The sequence below is a fragment of the Lepisma saccharinum genome, chromosome 2 (assembly GCF_977018435.1).
Source record: "Lepisma saccharinum chromosome 2, izLepSacc3.1, whole genome shotgun sequence".
In the NCBI taxonomy this organism is placed as follows: domain Eukaryota; kingdom Metazoa; phylum Arthropoda; class Insecta; order Zygentoma; family Lepismatidae; genus Lepisma; species Lepisma saccharinum.
The window spans coordinates 135,246,036-135,263,258 of NC_139230.1; the positions used below are offsets into that span (position 1 = coordinate 135,246,036).

The 17,223-nt window shown below is 38.8% G+C and overlaps 1 protein-coding gene across 1 annotated transcript in view; it reads left to right on the forward strand.

Moving 5' to 3' along the window:
- The window catches only part of LOC145984510 (uncharacterized), a 147,222-nt gene that overhangs the window by 84,444 nt on the left and 45,555 nt on the right, over positions 1-17,223 (forward strand). Inside the window, exon 4 of the mRNA XM_083118160.1 lies at positions 15,640-15,691. Coding sequence (XP_082974286.1) covers positions 15,640-15,691 — 52 coding nt within the window. The remainder of the gene's footprint in view (positions 1-15,639; positions 15,692-17,223) is intronic.

The window sequence follows — 17,223 nt, forward strand, 5'->3', positions numbered from 1 at the left end:
CGAAAACAAGTTGCGGGGCGTCAGAAATTTTCGACGAGGTGGACAGGAGGGCAGAAGTAGTATACAGATAAATTAGAGTAGGCAGGTATAAATGTAAGACACCTGAATTTTACGAATATGTATTTCCACTCCTCCCTCTCTCTACTTGTTGGACCCTTGATTTCATTTCTACATTCTTCCCCTTTCGCATTCCTATATTTCTTTACCTGTTTATTGTTTTGTGTCTATATTTCTTTCTCAGCTTGTTCTCATGTGCTCTCTCTCTCTCTCTCTCTCTCTCTTGTGCCGTTCTTAGAATCGTTCTATTAACTAATTTTCTCACCCTTATGTATAGTATACTCGTATATTGATGAGGTATTATGAGTGAACATAAAGAAGAGGCTCGCTTAATGCTCTCTTTACACTGTTCATTAACTTGACGTTTCCGTCGAATGCCTCTCGTTATCCCAGGAATGCGCTTCATTTCACAATACCTCTGTGATGAGGTTAAACGGGAGGTGACGAAGGTACACCTCACAGGTAGAGGACATGAGGAGTAATAACCTCTGGTCCGGGAGGAGTATATAACATGATGTCCGCAAGGACAGCTCTCGCAGTTGACTTACAAATTCATTCGATACATTCAGCGCGGGATAACGGAGGAGCGTCAGTCAAAGTCCAAGTACGAACTCTGACAAGTTATGGAGACGGTCAGTAGATACGTCTTAAAACACTCAGCGAGAACAGTGGATAGATGGAGAGAGCATTTATACTGAGTTATATCTCATCTTTCTCTTCATTATGAACCTTAAACCTCTTGTTTTGTCATTTGCTACATCCCCGTGACTTTCGATCCCAGGTGTTAATTCGAGTCACACTTCAATATATAGTACACATATATGTTGCACGACACTTGCATGAATGAATGATTTTATTTATGTGTCTACAACATATCATTCTAATCACTCTCCTTCATGTATATGTATGCAAGGATAAAATAAACGTGAATTGGATTGTGTTCGGATGGAATGTGTTGCAACATATTTTGTCATTCATGAGCAAAAAGTACAGCAACACGTCACACACTGAATTTTACATATTCGGTGGCAGTGATAGAAACTGCGGTTGACAGATAATGGCAAAGTATTAATTTATTTTGTTCATAATTCAATTCCATACACTTGCATATACAGGGTGACACACGGGAACCGGACGTTTTTGAAATGAATATTAGTTTGTTAATTGTGAAGGAAAAGTAGTTATAATTGTGTCAGAATGGAGAACAAGAGTTGCCATTTGATTACATTGGTTACGTGTGGAAAATTATGTCAATCAGGTGACGGCCATCCATTTGAATGCAAAGTTCAACTCGTCGCCAGAAAGCATTCATAACCCTGCGTAACACCTCTTGGTCAATCTCACGCACCTCCTCTAACTCCATTAATGTCCGCGGTTTGTGGGCATAGACATGTTCCTTGAGGTACCCCCAAAGGAAAAAGTCACAAGAGGACAAGTCTGGTGATCTGGGCGACCATGGCACGTCACCGAAACGCGAAATGAAGCGTCCAGGGAACATGTTCCTGACAACTGCCATTGATGCATTAGCGGTATGCGCTGTGGCACCATCCTGTTGAAAATAAACATTATGAATGTTTATTCCTAGTCTCTGCAGTTCCGGTTGAAAGAATGTGTCCAACATGTGGACATATCGTCTTGAGTTTACTGTGACCGTTCTGCCATTCTCTTAAAAAAAAATACGGCCCAATTACGCCTGAAGGGGTAACAGCACACCAAACTGTAACTCGCTCTGAGTGTAGGGGTTTTTGCTGGATGTTTTGAAGGTGTTGGGACGCCCAGTAACGGAAGTTCTGTTTGTTCAATACACCATTTAAGTGAAAATGAGCTTCATCGCTCATCATCACTACAGCATTTTGGTCCTCTTCCATAATCACTTGCATACGAACAGCGAAATCTTCACGAGCTAAGTAGCTGTAAGCTCCTGAACCACCAGCATTTTGTACGGATGGAAGTGTAAATCCAACCGTAACATTCTTCTTACACTCTCACGGTTGATCTGTAATTCACGCGCATGTTGACGTGCGGATCGACTGGGGCTCCGATTCATTGCCCCTCTCACTATGTTGATGTTTTCTGGAGTCCTCACAGTTCGAACAGGGCCTGGAGGCTTCTTCTTCATGATGCTTCCTGTTGCACGATACGATTCAACCCATCGTATTCGGGCTAGGAGTTGCGCCATGCCTACCAATATTGAAATGACGACGAAAGATTCGTTGTGTTGTGACAATAGACTCATTATTTCGCACATACGTTTCATGTGCAAACACGCGATGTTCAACTGTCCACTACTCCATACTGTTTCATACCTGCAAAGAAAAAGAATACACTACTGATATGGCATGTTATGCAAAACAAATTGGCTACTCTGCGTTATCCCGCGCTGAATGTATCGAATGAATTTGTAAGTCAACTGCGAGAGCTGTCCTTGCGGACATCATGTTATATACTCCTCCCGGACCAGAGGTTATTACTCCTCATGTCCTCTACCTGTTAGGTGTACCTTCGTCACCTCCCGTTTAACCTCATCACAGAGGTATTGTGAAATGCAGCGCATTCCTGGGATAACGAGAGGCATTCGACGGAAACGTCAAGTTAATGAACAGTGTAAAGAGAGCTTTAAACGAGCCTCTTCTTTATGTTCACTCATTATACCTCATCAATATACGAGTATACTATACATAAGGTGAGAAAATTAGTTAATAGAACGATTCTAAGAACGGCAACATTCTCAATATATTTCGCTAAGGATCACAAAATGTTTGTGACCAAGGTTAAATGATGTTAGAACGTCATTTGTCCTTCAATGCACATCCCCCAAATTCCTTTATCATCTCCCTGAACTCAGTTCACCGTCGTCTGCCTAGCATCTCGGATCAACTTCTGTCATAACATATATTATTAAAACACAGTACACTATAAGCATATAACATTATTCCTTAGTACACTATAATTTTTTTCCAGTACTTATCGTGGTTTCGAGTACCGGGACCGTCTTAAATCATAAATAGACCCTTACCATTACGCAATAGCGATTCATAAACCATAAAATCTTATTTTCAATATTATGAACATAAATTATTATAGTTTCATACTTTACATACTTTGCAGTAATGAACTTAATATCATATGTATAACGTTTATTACCGCTAATTACCTTCTATATACATATATTTCATAGAATTAAAAAATAAAAATTCATAAAAGTTATGAATATGCAGATACATAAATGTAAATTAGTTCTAATGATATGCAAATTTATTCTAAATTATGCAAATGAGTTCTCAATTATATGCAAATTAATTAACACCCGTGCACTAATTGACGTTGGCGCGGACAACAACTACTAAAAGAATATCTGTTTAAGGCAGACCCGTACCAAAACAGGGTTCGACGTGGCTAGGGGACAAAGTTCCTTTACTCAAATTTTGAAATATTTTAATGTAAACCTACGAAAATAACATTGACGATTTATAAGATTTTGCAATAATTTCAAATATGTTATTGCATAAATAAATGACTTGTTTGCGGAGAGACATGGGTTCCAGAAGTCTGCTTTCTCCATTGTTTGGTAATTTTAGTTTTACAACCATTGACGCAACGCTACCAGACGTCCCGATTTAGTGTGGACAGTCCATACTTTTTAATGCTGACATTACTGCCGACTTGATTCGAAAATATCCTTCTTTTCGATAATTCACCATCAGACATGTTCTTTATTAAGAATCATTGCTAATACGTATAATTTTATTTACAAATTACTATAAATATAGACTATTATTTCCTAAACATATAATTACCATGTCTGTTGAATGTCTTTGAGTATTTAAGTCCACTTTATGCACAGATAGGGTAATTGGGACTGGACCTGCAGTTTAAACTGGGATTCTATCCACTAAGTGCTCCCTGACAAGGGGATGAAGCCATCCCAAAATCCTACGAATGCTTCGTTTGTTTAGAAACCTGACATTTTTTCGCCTTTAAATGTCGGCTGCTGATAAGGGATAAGATAAATAAAATTCTAGCTACGAGCCTGATTCATCTACCGGGTATCGAACCCAGGCTGTTCAATATGACGTCAAGACAATTAACCGAAATATGAATACATTGTTAATTTGAGGAACGCAGTACTATACGAATACTTCTGAGAATTGAATGTAATCAATAAGCAACAAGCTGTACACCGTGTGATAGGCTATGTCTGTAAGTGACTGTTTTCTTTTCTTTTTTTAAGTTGGTGTTTTAAGTCCACTTTATGCAGAGTAAGGCAGATCGGGACTGGACCGACGGTTTAAAGTGGGACCCGAACCACTGTGCCATGTGCCTCTACCGGGTAGCGAACCCGGGACCCCTTGATTGCAAGGCGACGACGCTGCCACTCCGCCATCGGGGAGGCCTGTAAGCGACTGGGTTAGTGATTGTAGGGTCATGGGAATCTATCGTTAAGAAGATACTCTTTGATTCCTTTGGACCATAATATTGCAACTCTGCAATTGTACATCTATACCCTGTCTCAGCTAACTCTAGAGCAGGGCCGCGTATATCGACAAAGGAGGAGGAGAAAAATGGAGTGGTGAAAGTGCAGCGTTGCCAACCGTACGTTCCTGACCGTACATGTCCAGACCTTAGTCCGTACGCTAAATGCACGGCTTGTCAAAATTAGCTCTTGCAGTTGTATCCCTAATATTTCCATAAGAAATTCTTAAACCAATCTTAACGACCTGGAGACAAAAATACGGTCCGTTTGCCATGCGAGTTCGGTATTATCCTTTTTAAACGTTTGCCACGCTGCCTAGCGAAGGAGGAAATCGGGTAAACTACCGTCGCCCATTACATAATCCCGTTTCTCTCACTGTTCATTGGTGGAGCCGTCTCGCGTCACTACTTGCGTATATACTTGTTCTCATTCGCCTGGTCTACAGTTAGCTGATACGGAGTTTAGCTCTGTCAGCAATACTACCATAGTATTGGTAGTAATACTTCGCCAGAATTTTGGATCTTCTCTTTCCTCCACATTTTTGGATCTGCCCTTCCCTAAAGAAATCCTTTGTACGAAACTGATGTTAGGGCAATAATAGACTTAAGCTGCAAAAAGTACATTTGTGTTCTTCTCCCTGTCTATTTATATGTCTGCCCTTCGATGTCAACTCTCGACGTCTAAGTAATTACCAGGTAGGACGTACTTGTGAAAAATCGAAACGAGACCACGCCTTTCGATATTTCAGGAAACGAGACCTCTACAAGATCCCAACGAGACCGAGACGTAGTGTCCAAGATCGTTGGTATTTTTCAAGACCTTGATATAATATTGAAAAATCCATCTAAACAAAGCAATGACACATCACATTTCTAAAAACACATGGGGAAGGAGCGTTCCTATTCTTGATTCAAAATACCATTGTGGTGATAAAATATAGTGTAGCTGATACTATGGGCACTGGATCTGAGGAAGAGAGTTTATTTACAATCGTCCTCAGGATATACTCCCATTATTTCCTAATACCCCAGAGACAAATATCACAGATAAGCAAAATGTTTCGGCAAAATGAGTTACGTTTCGCTGAATTCTTCGAACCAGGGAATTTTTCCTCTGCTGAAATTCAGGGACTGAAGCGTAAGTGCCTTACGCATCATGCCAGCGTAGAACCCTCTTAATATAATATAACCTATCGTCTGATATCTTATTCCCCGAAACTTTCCCCGTTAATAATTCCTTCCAGTGCATCATTTATCAGGCAGTTCGTTCTTAGCTAGTGTCCCTGCAAATTGATTTTCCTTTCTTTGATCACTTCCAGCATTACTCTTGTTTCGCAAACTCTTTCCAAAACTGTTTTATTTCTTATTTTCTTCTTCTACTTCACAGGCTCCATTATTCGCCACAGTCACATTTCTAAACCTTCTGGAATATTAAATTGGAGCCTGCGCTTATGAAACTACAAGACCATCCAGATATACACCAGAATGTTGATGGCATTATCTTGCTTACATCCGGTAACTCCGAAGGGAAATCGAAGATAAAGCATCTACTGCTATCAATATGCTATCCGACTTGTGTGACCATGAAAACTAAAAATAGCTGTGGAAAAGACGCATTATATTATCCTTAAGGGGAAGTTACAATGAGACCCTAAAGTAATCTCGGAGGGAAAACTTAGAATGAGTACAAGAAGTTTAATACCTTGGTAACACTCTTCAAGAGATGATATACGTATTTCAACAGACACACACACACACACACACACACACACACACACATACACACACACACATATATATATATATATATATATATATCCCTGACCACAATCCAGGCCGAAACGACTAATAGTCTAGCCACATCGAGTTCCGCAAATTACAACCTTGCACAATCACACATTAAAACATATCTCAGTACCATATACAATGCTATTATACCTTATGGCTTGCCCCTGTAGGCCAAGGAAATTAGTAAACACAATATCAAAAACAGATTGAGATCTTCACAACGCAAGGTGATAGTTTCAACTCACTGGTGCATTCAGAACAACTACAACTCTGGCTCTTCTGATAATTGCGAGGCTACAGCCTACCGAATTTGTCATTAAAACTAGAACATCAAAATATTACTTTAGAAATGGAAAAGAAGACGACATCTATAATCTAATTGGAGTACGCTCTGCCACGGTACAGGAAATTCACCACCACTTTCTTAGCGTCTGGCAACAAGAATGGACACAAGATACACAAGGAAGGAGACTTCACAGCTTCCTGCCGAACATAAAGGAGCTACTATCGATGGACCATTTCCACCCCACGAGAGGTCTCATACATTTTCTAAAGGGACACCGTCCCTACGGTCAACACTTTCATAAGCACAACCTCGGACAGATTGACCAATGCCTAAAATGTAATAACGAGACGGACACACAGGAACATAAGGCCTTTTATTTGCCACACATCGAACAAACAAATCGAAAATTTAGGACAAAACTACCAATCTTCAACACGTACCAGTTAATAAGGAACCCAGAGCACTTCGCATTATTAAATTAGTTATCAAACCGGGTGTCGAAAGAGGAACTTTCCCTTTTGAAATCAGGCAACATCATCCACCTCCCGATTCAACTCCTACTTCCGAAATTTAATATACCCTCTAGAAGATCACATAGAATCAACCTTCGACAAACTCAGCAACAACAACAACAGGAGGATCATGAAACAGAACCCCTTACAAGAACATCGAAAAGGAGACTCTACTATGCAAGACAGTGCTGTAGCAGAAAGAAGAAGTATAGGTCCCTCACGCCACCTCGGAGAAAGGCAAAGAATAACATTCAACCCACACACTAGCCGAATTTAGATCTAGATTTTCAAAACTGTAATCTTACACTCCCTTTACTCTTCTTTACTCTTGTCAATAATCACTCTGTATACTGTAATTCTTCACAATTCTCCATATTTCTACTACCGAATATATCTCTAAAGTACCCGATACTTACCAGGAAATATCTTCCTCCTTCTTTCCTTTCCGATGATGTCCCAGGTACCAACCGTCGTACCGATGTTCATCCCAGAACGACTCCCCTCTTGTTCGTCTCCAGCAAGTATCATTGCATCAAGCACCATTCGTTCTTTCATATCTCTCCTTCATTCTTAGTACTAATACTTATACCTCAAAGCTAATAATAATAACTCACTATCTAAAGCATTACATACTTTAACATAGACCCCCTTCTTAACATTCATAAAATCGTGTTAATGACTGAAGTAGTTAAGGGGGTTATAAAACGCTGAAGTTGCAGTGTTGAAAACCTAACCTAACTTTTCTAATCAATGTTGCTAACCTAAACTAACTTTAGCATTGAGGACAAATCAGTGTGGCTAACCTAACCTAAATCTGAAAAGAAGCGACAAGCTTAACCCAACTAGTTGGGGACGGGAGTAGGGGGGACAACGAGAGTGGTGTGTCATGCGATAGAATTACCCCAGTCCCGTGATGATGACGTCTTACAATGAAAATAATTCTACCTCGATGGAGAGAGGATGAGGGGGAGAAGAGAGATAGAAAGAGAGAGATAAGGGGAGAAAGAGAGAAATCACGTGATCAAGACGTATTACGATATAATTAAACCTAACTCGATGGACAGAGGGAGAAGGAGAGCGACAAGGGAGAGAGAAAGAGAGATATGAGGAAAGAGAAACAGAGAGAGAGATAAAGAGAGATGAGAGAGAAATCACGTGATGAAGAAGTATTTCTATATAATTTACCGAACTCTTGTATTATGCTATAAACTAAATCAAGTCACGTGATAATGACTTGTTACGATATAAAACAGAATGGGGGAGGAGGAGCAATGAGAGAGAAAGAGAGAGAAGATGGTGGACAATGTGTCCATATAAGAGAGAGAAAGAGAGACCGAAAGAAAACAAAAAGAGGGAAGAGAAATAGGAAAAGAATAGAGAGAGAGAGAGAGAGAGGAAATTCAGATCAAGAGAAGGAAGTTCGAAAGTGAAATTAGAAGTAGGGAGAGAAATAAAATAGGTGGGAGAAAAGGGACGAACGAAAGATTGACAAGAGAGAGTGAGAATAAACAGATCGAAAGCGAGAAAGAAAAAGATCGACAGAAAACGACAGAAAGAGATTGAGAAGGTGGAAATAAGACGAAATTGAGAATCAGAGATAGATTAACCAAAAAAGTAACAGAGGTTGTCAAAGAGTAAAGAAAAACAAAGGAGAGGAAAGGTAAGACGATCAGTAGCGATAGTTAGACAAAGTAGAAGGATACAGAAAGAGAGAGAAGGATACAGAAAGAGAGAGAAAATTGATAAGAAAAAGAGAGTAACGCACATATCACAGAAAAAATACAGAGAGAGAGAGAGAGAGAGAGAGAGAGAGAAGAGAAGTTTACATGTGTTTCTAAATAGGTCGACGTTGTCGGAAGAATTTTATATCGAATGCTTTCCAGTGAATATCTATGTTGAATGTGACAATGTGCTCGTTCAGAGATTTTTTCACACGTTAAAGCACGTACGACTGGAGATTTTTCCCACGGATACCAAGAAGCATATCGGAATGTGAATTGAAGGTGTCTGTTCTATAAGAATACTCTATTTGGAGATTATGGAAAAGGACAATACTGGGTTCGAGATTATTTTCTTTGCTCTTTTACAAATTACAATACTAATTATGTTTCGCGGGCGCTGAATGTGTAACTGTTGATGCAAAGAAGATTAGAATAGAAACTTAAGATAAATGTTAACGATGATTTGTAAACGTCTCCAGATATGCTAGGAAATGCAAAAACGAGTATACGAGATATACGAGACAAATTGAATAGTGATTCGAGTCGCACTACATTTTCTATGTTAATTAGTCAATTTGAGCAAAATAGAAATCTAAGGTATTGGATGCGGAGAATCCCAGATATTATGTGAATGGTAGCGTATTATGTTACGGGTTAATATAAAATAGCACATAATATGATTCCTAGATGGCGGACATGGATAATATTTTTATAGGCAAATACAGATGGCGACCTGTATAAATTGAAAATTATTAAGGTATATATTCATTTTGGGGAGATTTCATCAAAGGTACTTGAAGAGAAACCAGGTTTATAGATCGAGTGATTCCAAGAAGGAGGACAACTGAGGGAAAGAAAGAGAGATAGGCAAAGATTTCGGATTGAGTGATTCTAAGATAGTTGACAACGATAATATTATGTTGTAGCGTTAAGTTAAGTTAAGTTATTAATTATTCTAAGAGGGGGATGGTAATTCCAAAATGACGAATATTATTGTTATAGGAGAATCAAGATTGCGACATGTGTAAATATATTATAATACGAATTATTTATCTAATAAACGAGGCAACGACAATATGTGTGACGAATGATTTGAAGATGGCGGATAACAATATTAATATACAGCACTATACACTATATTGTACAGCATATTAAGTTAGGAATTAATTTAAGTTGGTTGACGCTATAATCCCAAGATGGCGGATATTACTGATATTATGTGAAGTAACGAAGATATCAGATTGATTCCAAGATGGGGGACAATAGTATTGCAATTCTTAGCTTCAGGCATAGATAATATTACCGGGAAGAGAACAAGATGTCGGACTGAGTAAAGCCAAGATGGTGGGTAGCGATAATATTATATTTTGCGGCGTTTAGCGTATGAAATTATAAATAAATATAATATGATAGATAGAACAATTCCAAGATAACGAATATGGAGGGAAGATAGGATTTTTTCGCACTCAGTGAATCCAAAATGGTGGCGAACAATTATGTTAAGAACGACTTGATTTGTCTGAGAATGTTAAAAGAGATTTGTTATGGTGCAGAAACCGAACTTTGTTATTTCAGGTAATTACGAATGATAGTTATGCATTGTAAGAACAACAGGTTTGGTTGCTAATACACAGGGTGAGATCTGCACAGAAACTCGAAATGTGTCGCTCCCAGCAAGTACGAAGTGTAACTAGGCGTTGGTAGTGAATGAAGGAAAATTTGTTTTCATTGTGTGTATATCGACAATATTTTATGTTCTTAGCTTTGGCTGTGATATTGAAAAACAGGATACAGAACCGAATTGAGAGTTCTTGTTACAATTAATTTATTTATGCCTTTTAAAGTGAAATGTTGCGAAAGTCGAAATATTCTTCGTCAAATTAGATTTCTATCTGAAGGCAATTTTTCAAAGTCAAAGTCACTTTTTTAAGAGATGCAACTTGTCTGATATTTGTTAATCCCCAGAAAAATATACTAAAATGTTACTTTTAAAAAGTGAAATAATTTTTGAAAGACTTTGGAAAGAGAGTGGATGAAATTTATTTTTAATTTTAGCCAAAGAAAAAATCCGAAGAATAAATAGACTTCTGTGTTTCAAAGATGATATTAATCAAAATTGTTTTTACTGTGCAGGTCAATAAAATTTTATGTTCTTGGCGATGGCTGTGGTTTCGAAAAATAGGATACAGATTCGAATTTAGAGTTATTGTTTTGTATGTGAGACGAAGGATAATGTGATTTTTTTTAAACTTTTGAAACCCAAGCCCATTTTACAATGTAGGTCCTCCTGTACGAGGCCATTTTCTAGCAAAATGCAGAGTTTCATTTAGATGACTGTAGATCGCAGGCTAATTGCCCTAGACAAACAAATGATATATCGTTACACGCGGAATGAACCATAGATTCGGACTACATACAATTGATGCACAATGAGTGTTTATATGCTTGTGGGGGGGAGGGGAGGAACCGGAAAATTCCAAAATTTTTGAAGAAAAATGCCCCTTCCCCCATCCGCCTCTAGACAACAAAGTACATGACATTGACAAAATACAAATGGAAATGATCGCAGGCATGTTTGGACCAATAAAAATATTGCACTTTTATCATATGACAAAATAGAAAACGACTTATAGCCCCCAAACGATATGTCTGTGCGCCACTGACTCAAGCCTCGGATTGCATAGTTACCTTAAAAAGCCTGTATATTGAAGGCTAATTGCACTAGACGGATGAATCAAGTAGCATTCGTTATACGCGGAATAAACCATAAAATCGGACTATAAAAAATATGTACATTGAGTGAATATATGATTGATTGATTGATTTAGTAGGCTAATTTGCGAAGATAAGGATGAGTGATGAAATGATGAAACTGATGACTGGACATTCACAAACAACCAAGCGCGAGCGGAATCGAACCCGGGACCCTTGGCGTCTCAGCGCGATGTGCTAACCACTCGGCCACAGGGTCCGGCGAGTGTATATATATATATATATATATATATATATATATATATGGATGCGGGGAGAGGGAGGGAACTTAAAAATTCCAAAATTTTTGAGAAAAATGCCCCTTACCCCTCCGCCCCCTTCCATCCCCTTATTTCTCCCCTTACTTCCCCCACCCCCATTTGCCGAACTTGAAAGCACTTTCCAACTTACTGCTACCTGCTACCGACGAGCAAACTTTTCCCATATCGAGGTTCAGCTGTATTATTTTAGTGGAACAAATATTCGGGCCTTTGTTGGTGGCAATGCTTTTTTTTGAGAGGAAGTCACCACAAAGAAATCCGCCTTATTATGTTAGAACAAAACGTGAAAGAGTCCTTACGGTGCAATATATTTGTTAACAATAATTAGGGATTTGACCGATTAATCTGTATTTTATCGCTATCAGCCGATATAGGCATATCGGTGTCGCTTTATCGGTAAAAGTACCGATTATTTTATCGGTCCGATATATCGATCAATATCTTAGTAAAAGATTCGGCCATTTTGATGTAATTTTTCTTCATCAAGTGATTTCTCTCTCTTTTTGTCTTTCTCCCATTCTATCTCTCTTCTCCCCCTCCTCCTCTCTCCGTCCAGTAAGATTAATTTACATCGTAATACGTCATTATCACGTGTCTGGGGTTAGTCTATAGCATGATACATCACTCTCGTTTTCCTCCCTCCTCCCCCTCCCCAACTAGTTAGGTTAAACTTGTCGCTTCTATTCAAAGAGTTAGGTTAGGTTAGCAACACTGATTTGTCCTGAAACCTTTCGAGTTAGATTTACTCATATCGTAATACATCATCATCACATGGCTGACGTTAGCCTATATGGAGATACGTCTTTTTATCGTTGTCCCCCTCTTCCCCCTCCCCATCTGGTTAGGTTAAGCCTGTAGCTTCTATTCAAAGATTTAGGTTAGGTAAGCCACACTGATTTGTCCTCAAAGCTAAAGTTAGGTTAGGATAGCAACATTGTTTAGAAAAGTTAGGTTAGGTTGGCAACACTGATTTGCAACGTCAGCGTTATATAACCCCACCTTAACTACTACTACCCCTCATCTCATTCATAAACACTAATACACACTACACACAATATAAACTATCCTAGCAAACATTACCCAGTCACTTACTCTGTATCTTTATTCATAAATATTAATAATGTTATCCACTAGCATAGGCGTACCTCCTACACTTACTAACCTTTATATTAATCTTACTTTAATCCTTATAGAATGCTGTAAAGCCAACTTTGTTCAGGAAAACCGAAGAAATTTGTTTCTTCACACTAGGGTATTCATGTCAATGCCACAGTGAATTACTGTATACAAAAGAAAAAGGAAAATATGGGATAAATCAAAGAAAAGCGAGGGAATTCGTAGAAAGAAAAATTCGCGGAACTGACGCCCTAGGTTAATTTTCAGGTACCAAGGCACAACATCCGAAAGTATGCGGGTGGAGGAGGGCATATTTTTTTGCTTCGCCTGCTTCCTTTAATATGTTTTCTGACTGTTCTTTACTAAGTCTCCCAAGTACATGTTGAATAATGTAGGTTGTAGGCAACATCCCTGTCGTACTCCCCTCCCGATTTCAACTTCCCTCTGTCATTTCTTCTCCTACTATCACGTTAACTTATTGTTCGTGTGTATACAGATTGCTAATTAGTTTCCAGTCTTTTCAATACACGCCAATCGTTTCAGTATCTCAGTAAATTTCATCCAATCCATTTATCAAATACTTCTTGTAGATCCACTATAAATACTTCGTTTCTCTAGGTATCTTTCGCCATATACAAATAGAACAGGTGCACTTTGGAACACCTGAAATTTCTCAGCTTCTAGTATAAAATTTTGTTTAGGTGGGAAATCCGACATAATGCTCATCTGATCCATTCGGCTAAACGTGATTCGCGAGACTGGAAGACACTGTCTGTCCAACGTTATGGGTTGTAAAGGGCCTTGCTCCGATTATAAAACGGAATTTTCGTGTGTTGCGAATGTAGGGTGGACTCAGGGAGGCGTAAAGAAGTTGGATGCATTTCGTGCAGTTCTTACTTACGACCGTGAGCAGAAATATAGAAAATTCAGTCACATTATGTTTAATTTGATTTAGACGATATATCACGCTATTGAAAATATATCGTCCAGAAGATATCAGGTTGATGATATTTCGGCGATATGTATCTTCACGGTATTTTGAGGATATGTATAGTGGAGATATTTTGTCTATATATAACTTGGCCACGATACATATCGTGTCGGCGATATGCGTCTTCTCCACGATATATATCGCGTCAGCTATATGCATCGTCTCTACTATATATATCGCCTCGGCGAAATATATCCTTCCACGATATTTTATGAATTGAATGCTTGTTATAATTTTTTATTATGGCAAGTGTCCGATGGCAACATATGAAGATAGTATACCTACTTTTTTGTTGCTCCAGTCATTCGCAGTCAGCAAGTACTTTCTTATTCTGTTTCTTCTTCATTACACAGTGCATTTGTGAGGAATTTATTTAATTATTTATTGAGAGAATTTCAGATACAGCATGTAGCCATTTTACACTGAAACCATCGTCAATGAAAGAACAATAAAATCAAAATAACAAAATGGCACAAAGGATTAACATACATAAGTCAAGATAGCACAATTAAATAATATTTAGCAACATATTTTCTGATGGTAGACCGATAAGCGTACTCTGTGGAAAATACATCAGCACTTGATAGGAGGTCGTTATATTGGGTAGGATGTCTGTGAACGAGCGATGTTTTTTTTTTAATTTCCAGTCTAGGCTTTTCTGTGTAAAATAGATCTGTGTTACGTATTTTGCGCATGGGAACTGGAAAGTGAAATTCCTGGATGAGCGTGTTTCAACGGATTCTGCCATTGGCAATTTTGTATTTGTGGTGAAAGAAGGTGTGAGATTTCGGGTATTGGTTGGTCTGTCTGCGGTTTTGCTTATGTAGGTTTTGACTGTATTCCGTTAAAAAAATGTATGAAAACTCTCGTTAGTTGGAAGTGGTTCATTGATATTAACTCTTTTATGTTTGGCAGGAAGCTGTAAAGTATCCTGCCTTGAGTAGCTTGTATCCATTCTTCTTGCCAGACTTTGAGTAAGTCGTGGTGCATGTCCGTTACTGTAGCAGGGTGTGTTCCAATTAGATTATGTATTTCGCCTTCTCCATTTCTAAGGAAATATTTTGATGCTCTAATTTGTACGATAATTTAAATAGGCTGCAGGCCTGTAATTATTAGAAGAGAGAGAGTAGAGGTTGTTCTGCATACACCAGTAAGACAGAGTATCGCTTTGCGTTGTGAAGATCTTAGCCTGTATTTTATGTATTGTTTACTAGTTTACTTGGTCCATAAGGATGAGCCATAGGATATAATAGCATTATATGTGGTAATGAGATACGTTTTAATGTGTGATTTTGGAAGATTATAGCTAGGTAGTGTTTTGAGCTAAATATGGCAACACTGCTAATATTTGTTCCGAGCTGAGTTGTGGACAGGGCTAATGTGTGGTAGGAATATCGTATCTGTGCAGTTCATATTCTTTGAGAGTCCTGTAAAAGGCTGGGCCACCACACGTTTTCTACCACACATATACACCCCCTCATACTCACACACACGCACACGTGTGTTGAAATGTACTCCTTAGCTAATCATGTAGACATTCTTCATAACGTATAATAAAATTATGGTTCACTTTGTAGTACCGTAATTCATAAAATGACGATTAAATATATTCTGTTTATCATGTTTAAAGACCTGTGTACTTAATTTTGTCCATTGTTTGCAGGCAAATGCTGGGATAGACTACACCGGAAGCAGCTTCGAAACGCTGATATCAGGTACGCTTCATGTCTTGCAAAATTTCCTTGTGTGAAATTGTTACTTGTAGCCAGTAGCGCAGGAACGCTTTCATTTGGGAGGGTACAAAATTCTAGGCCTCCCACATGCGCGCCACAGGGTGTCATTTTAATGGCGCCCACGAACCACAGAAACGCTTAGAGGACAACAATACAAACGACTTTTCTCAGTAACATTTTTCTCGTTGGTGCGTCGTTTCGGCGTTACAGTCCTTCAAAAAAATCCGTTTTGCCGCCTGAATGATGGCAACCTTACAAATTTCATCAGATCTGTGACGTCATTTCCTACGGTGAAACAGCACGGCAGTGTTGCAAGGTACACACAAATTTTGTGAAAAATAACGGACTACTAGCCACGTTATGAGCTTTAAAACGAAGCAAGGAACACGTTCAGTAGACCAAACATCCTTTGTATCACGAACAACCATCGCCAGAAGTCCAGCAGTCATCCCAGGGAAGGGGGGAAATGAACCAACTACACCAAAGATGGTAGAAAAATAACGTATTCAAAATGAACGTATTACCACTTCGTTTTGAATGCGTTGTTTTTCTACCATTTTTCGTTAGGTTGGTTCACTTCCCGTTAGGTTTTTCATCGCGTTTTCTTGCTTTCTTTTACGTTACATAATGTGGCTGTTGTTCCTTGTAACTCAGGCGCGCATCCACACAGTTAAGAAAATATTCGCAAAGCACCCTCCGCTAAGAGCAATTGCATTGGTATCTCTTCACATACTTCATTGTCTCTGTGTTGATCTGTACAAACATTCTCCATCTCTCCCCAAACACGCCAAGCATCCCCACAGCTAGGAATTTCAACCCTGAGTACTGGTCTAACGTGAGCTAACGTGGCAACCATCGAGCACAAAGTTTCCTTCTGCCAAAATGTTCATGTAACATGTTGTAAACACGTTCAGCCGAGGTGTACAGTCGGAGAAAGAATTACCTGGGCCACGGGACCTAGAATTTCGTAACGTTTTAAAGCCTGTTGTTTATGCAACCCAAATAACAAATTGTTTGCTTAAGTTTGGCTGGTGGATCTGAGTTCTCCGGAAGGATTGAGCATTGATAGCATGAGTCACATGACTCATGCCCCAGCAACAACAAACAACAGCTGGGTGCTACGTGGCCTCAAGAACATTTCAGCAACTGGTTTCTTGACAAGATCTACTCGTAAGAAAATATTCTTTCGAGTGATACTAGTCATTGTCAAGAAGGTTCACTGAAATGATAGTTCTCATCACAGGCCACATGCCACACGCTAATTGTTTAAGTCCAGTTTATGCACTGGACCTACAGATTAAAGTGGGAAACCAAATGTTCCTCTATCTGGTATTGAATTCGGAAGCCTTTGATTACATGTCGAAGACGTTACCACTACGCCATCGGAGAGGCAATGGAACGCCTTGAGAAAGAGACGAATGAAACCATATTTGACGTAAATTTTAAAAATAAGACAATATTTTGTGGTCACAGTTCGAACCGTGCGAAAGGCATATATATTTTTTTGTCCCATC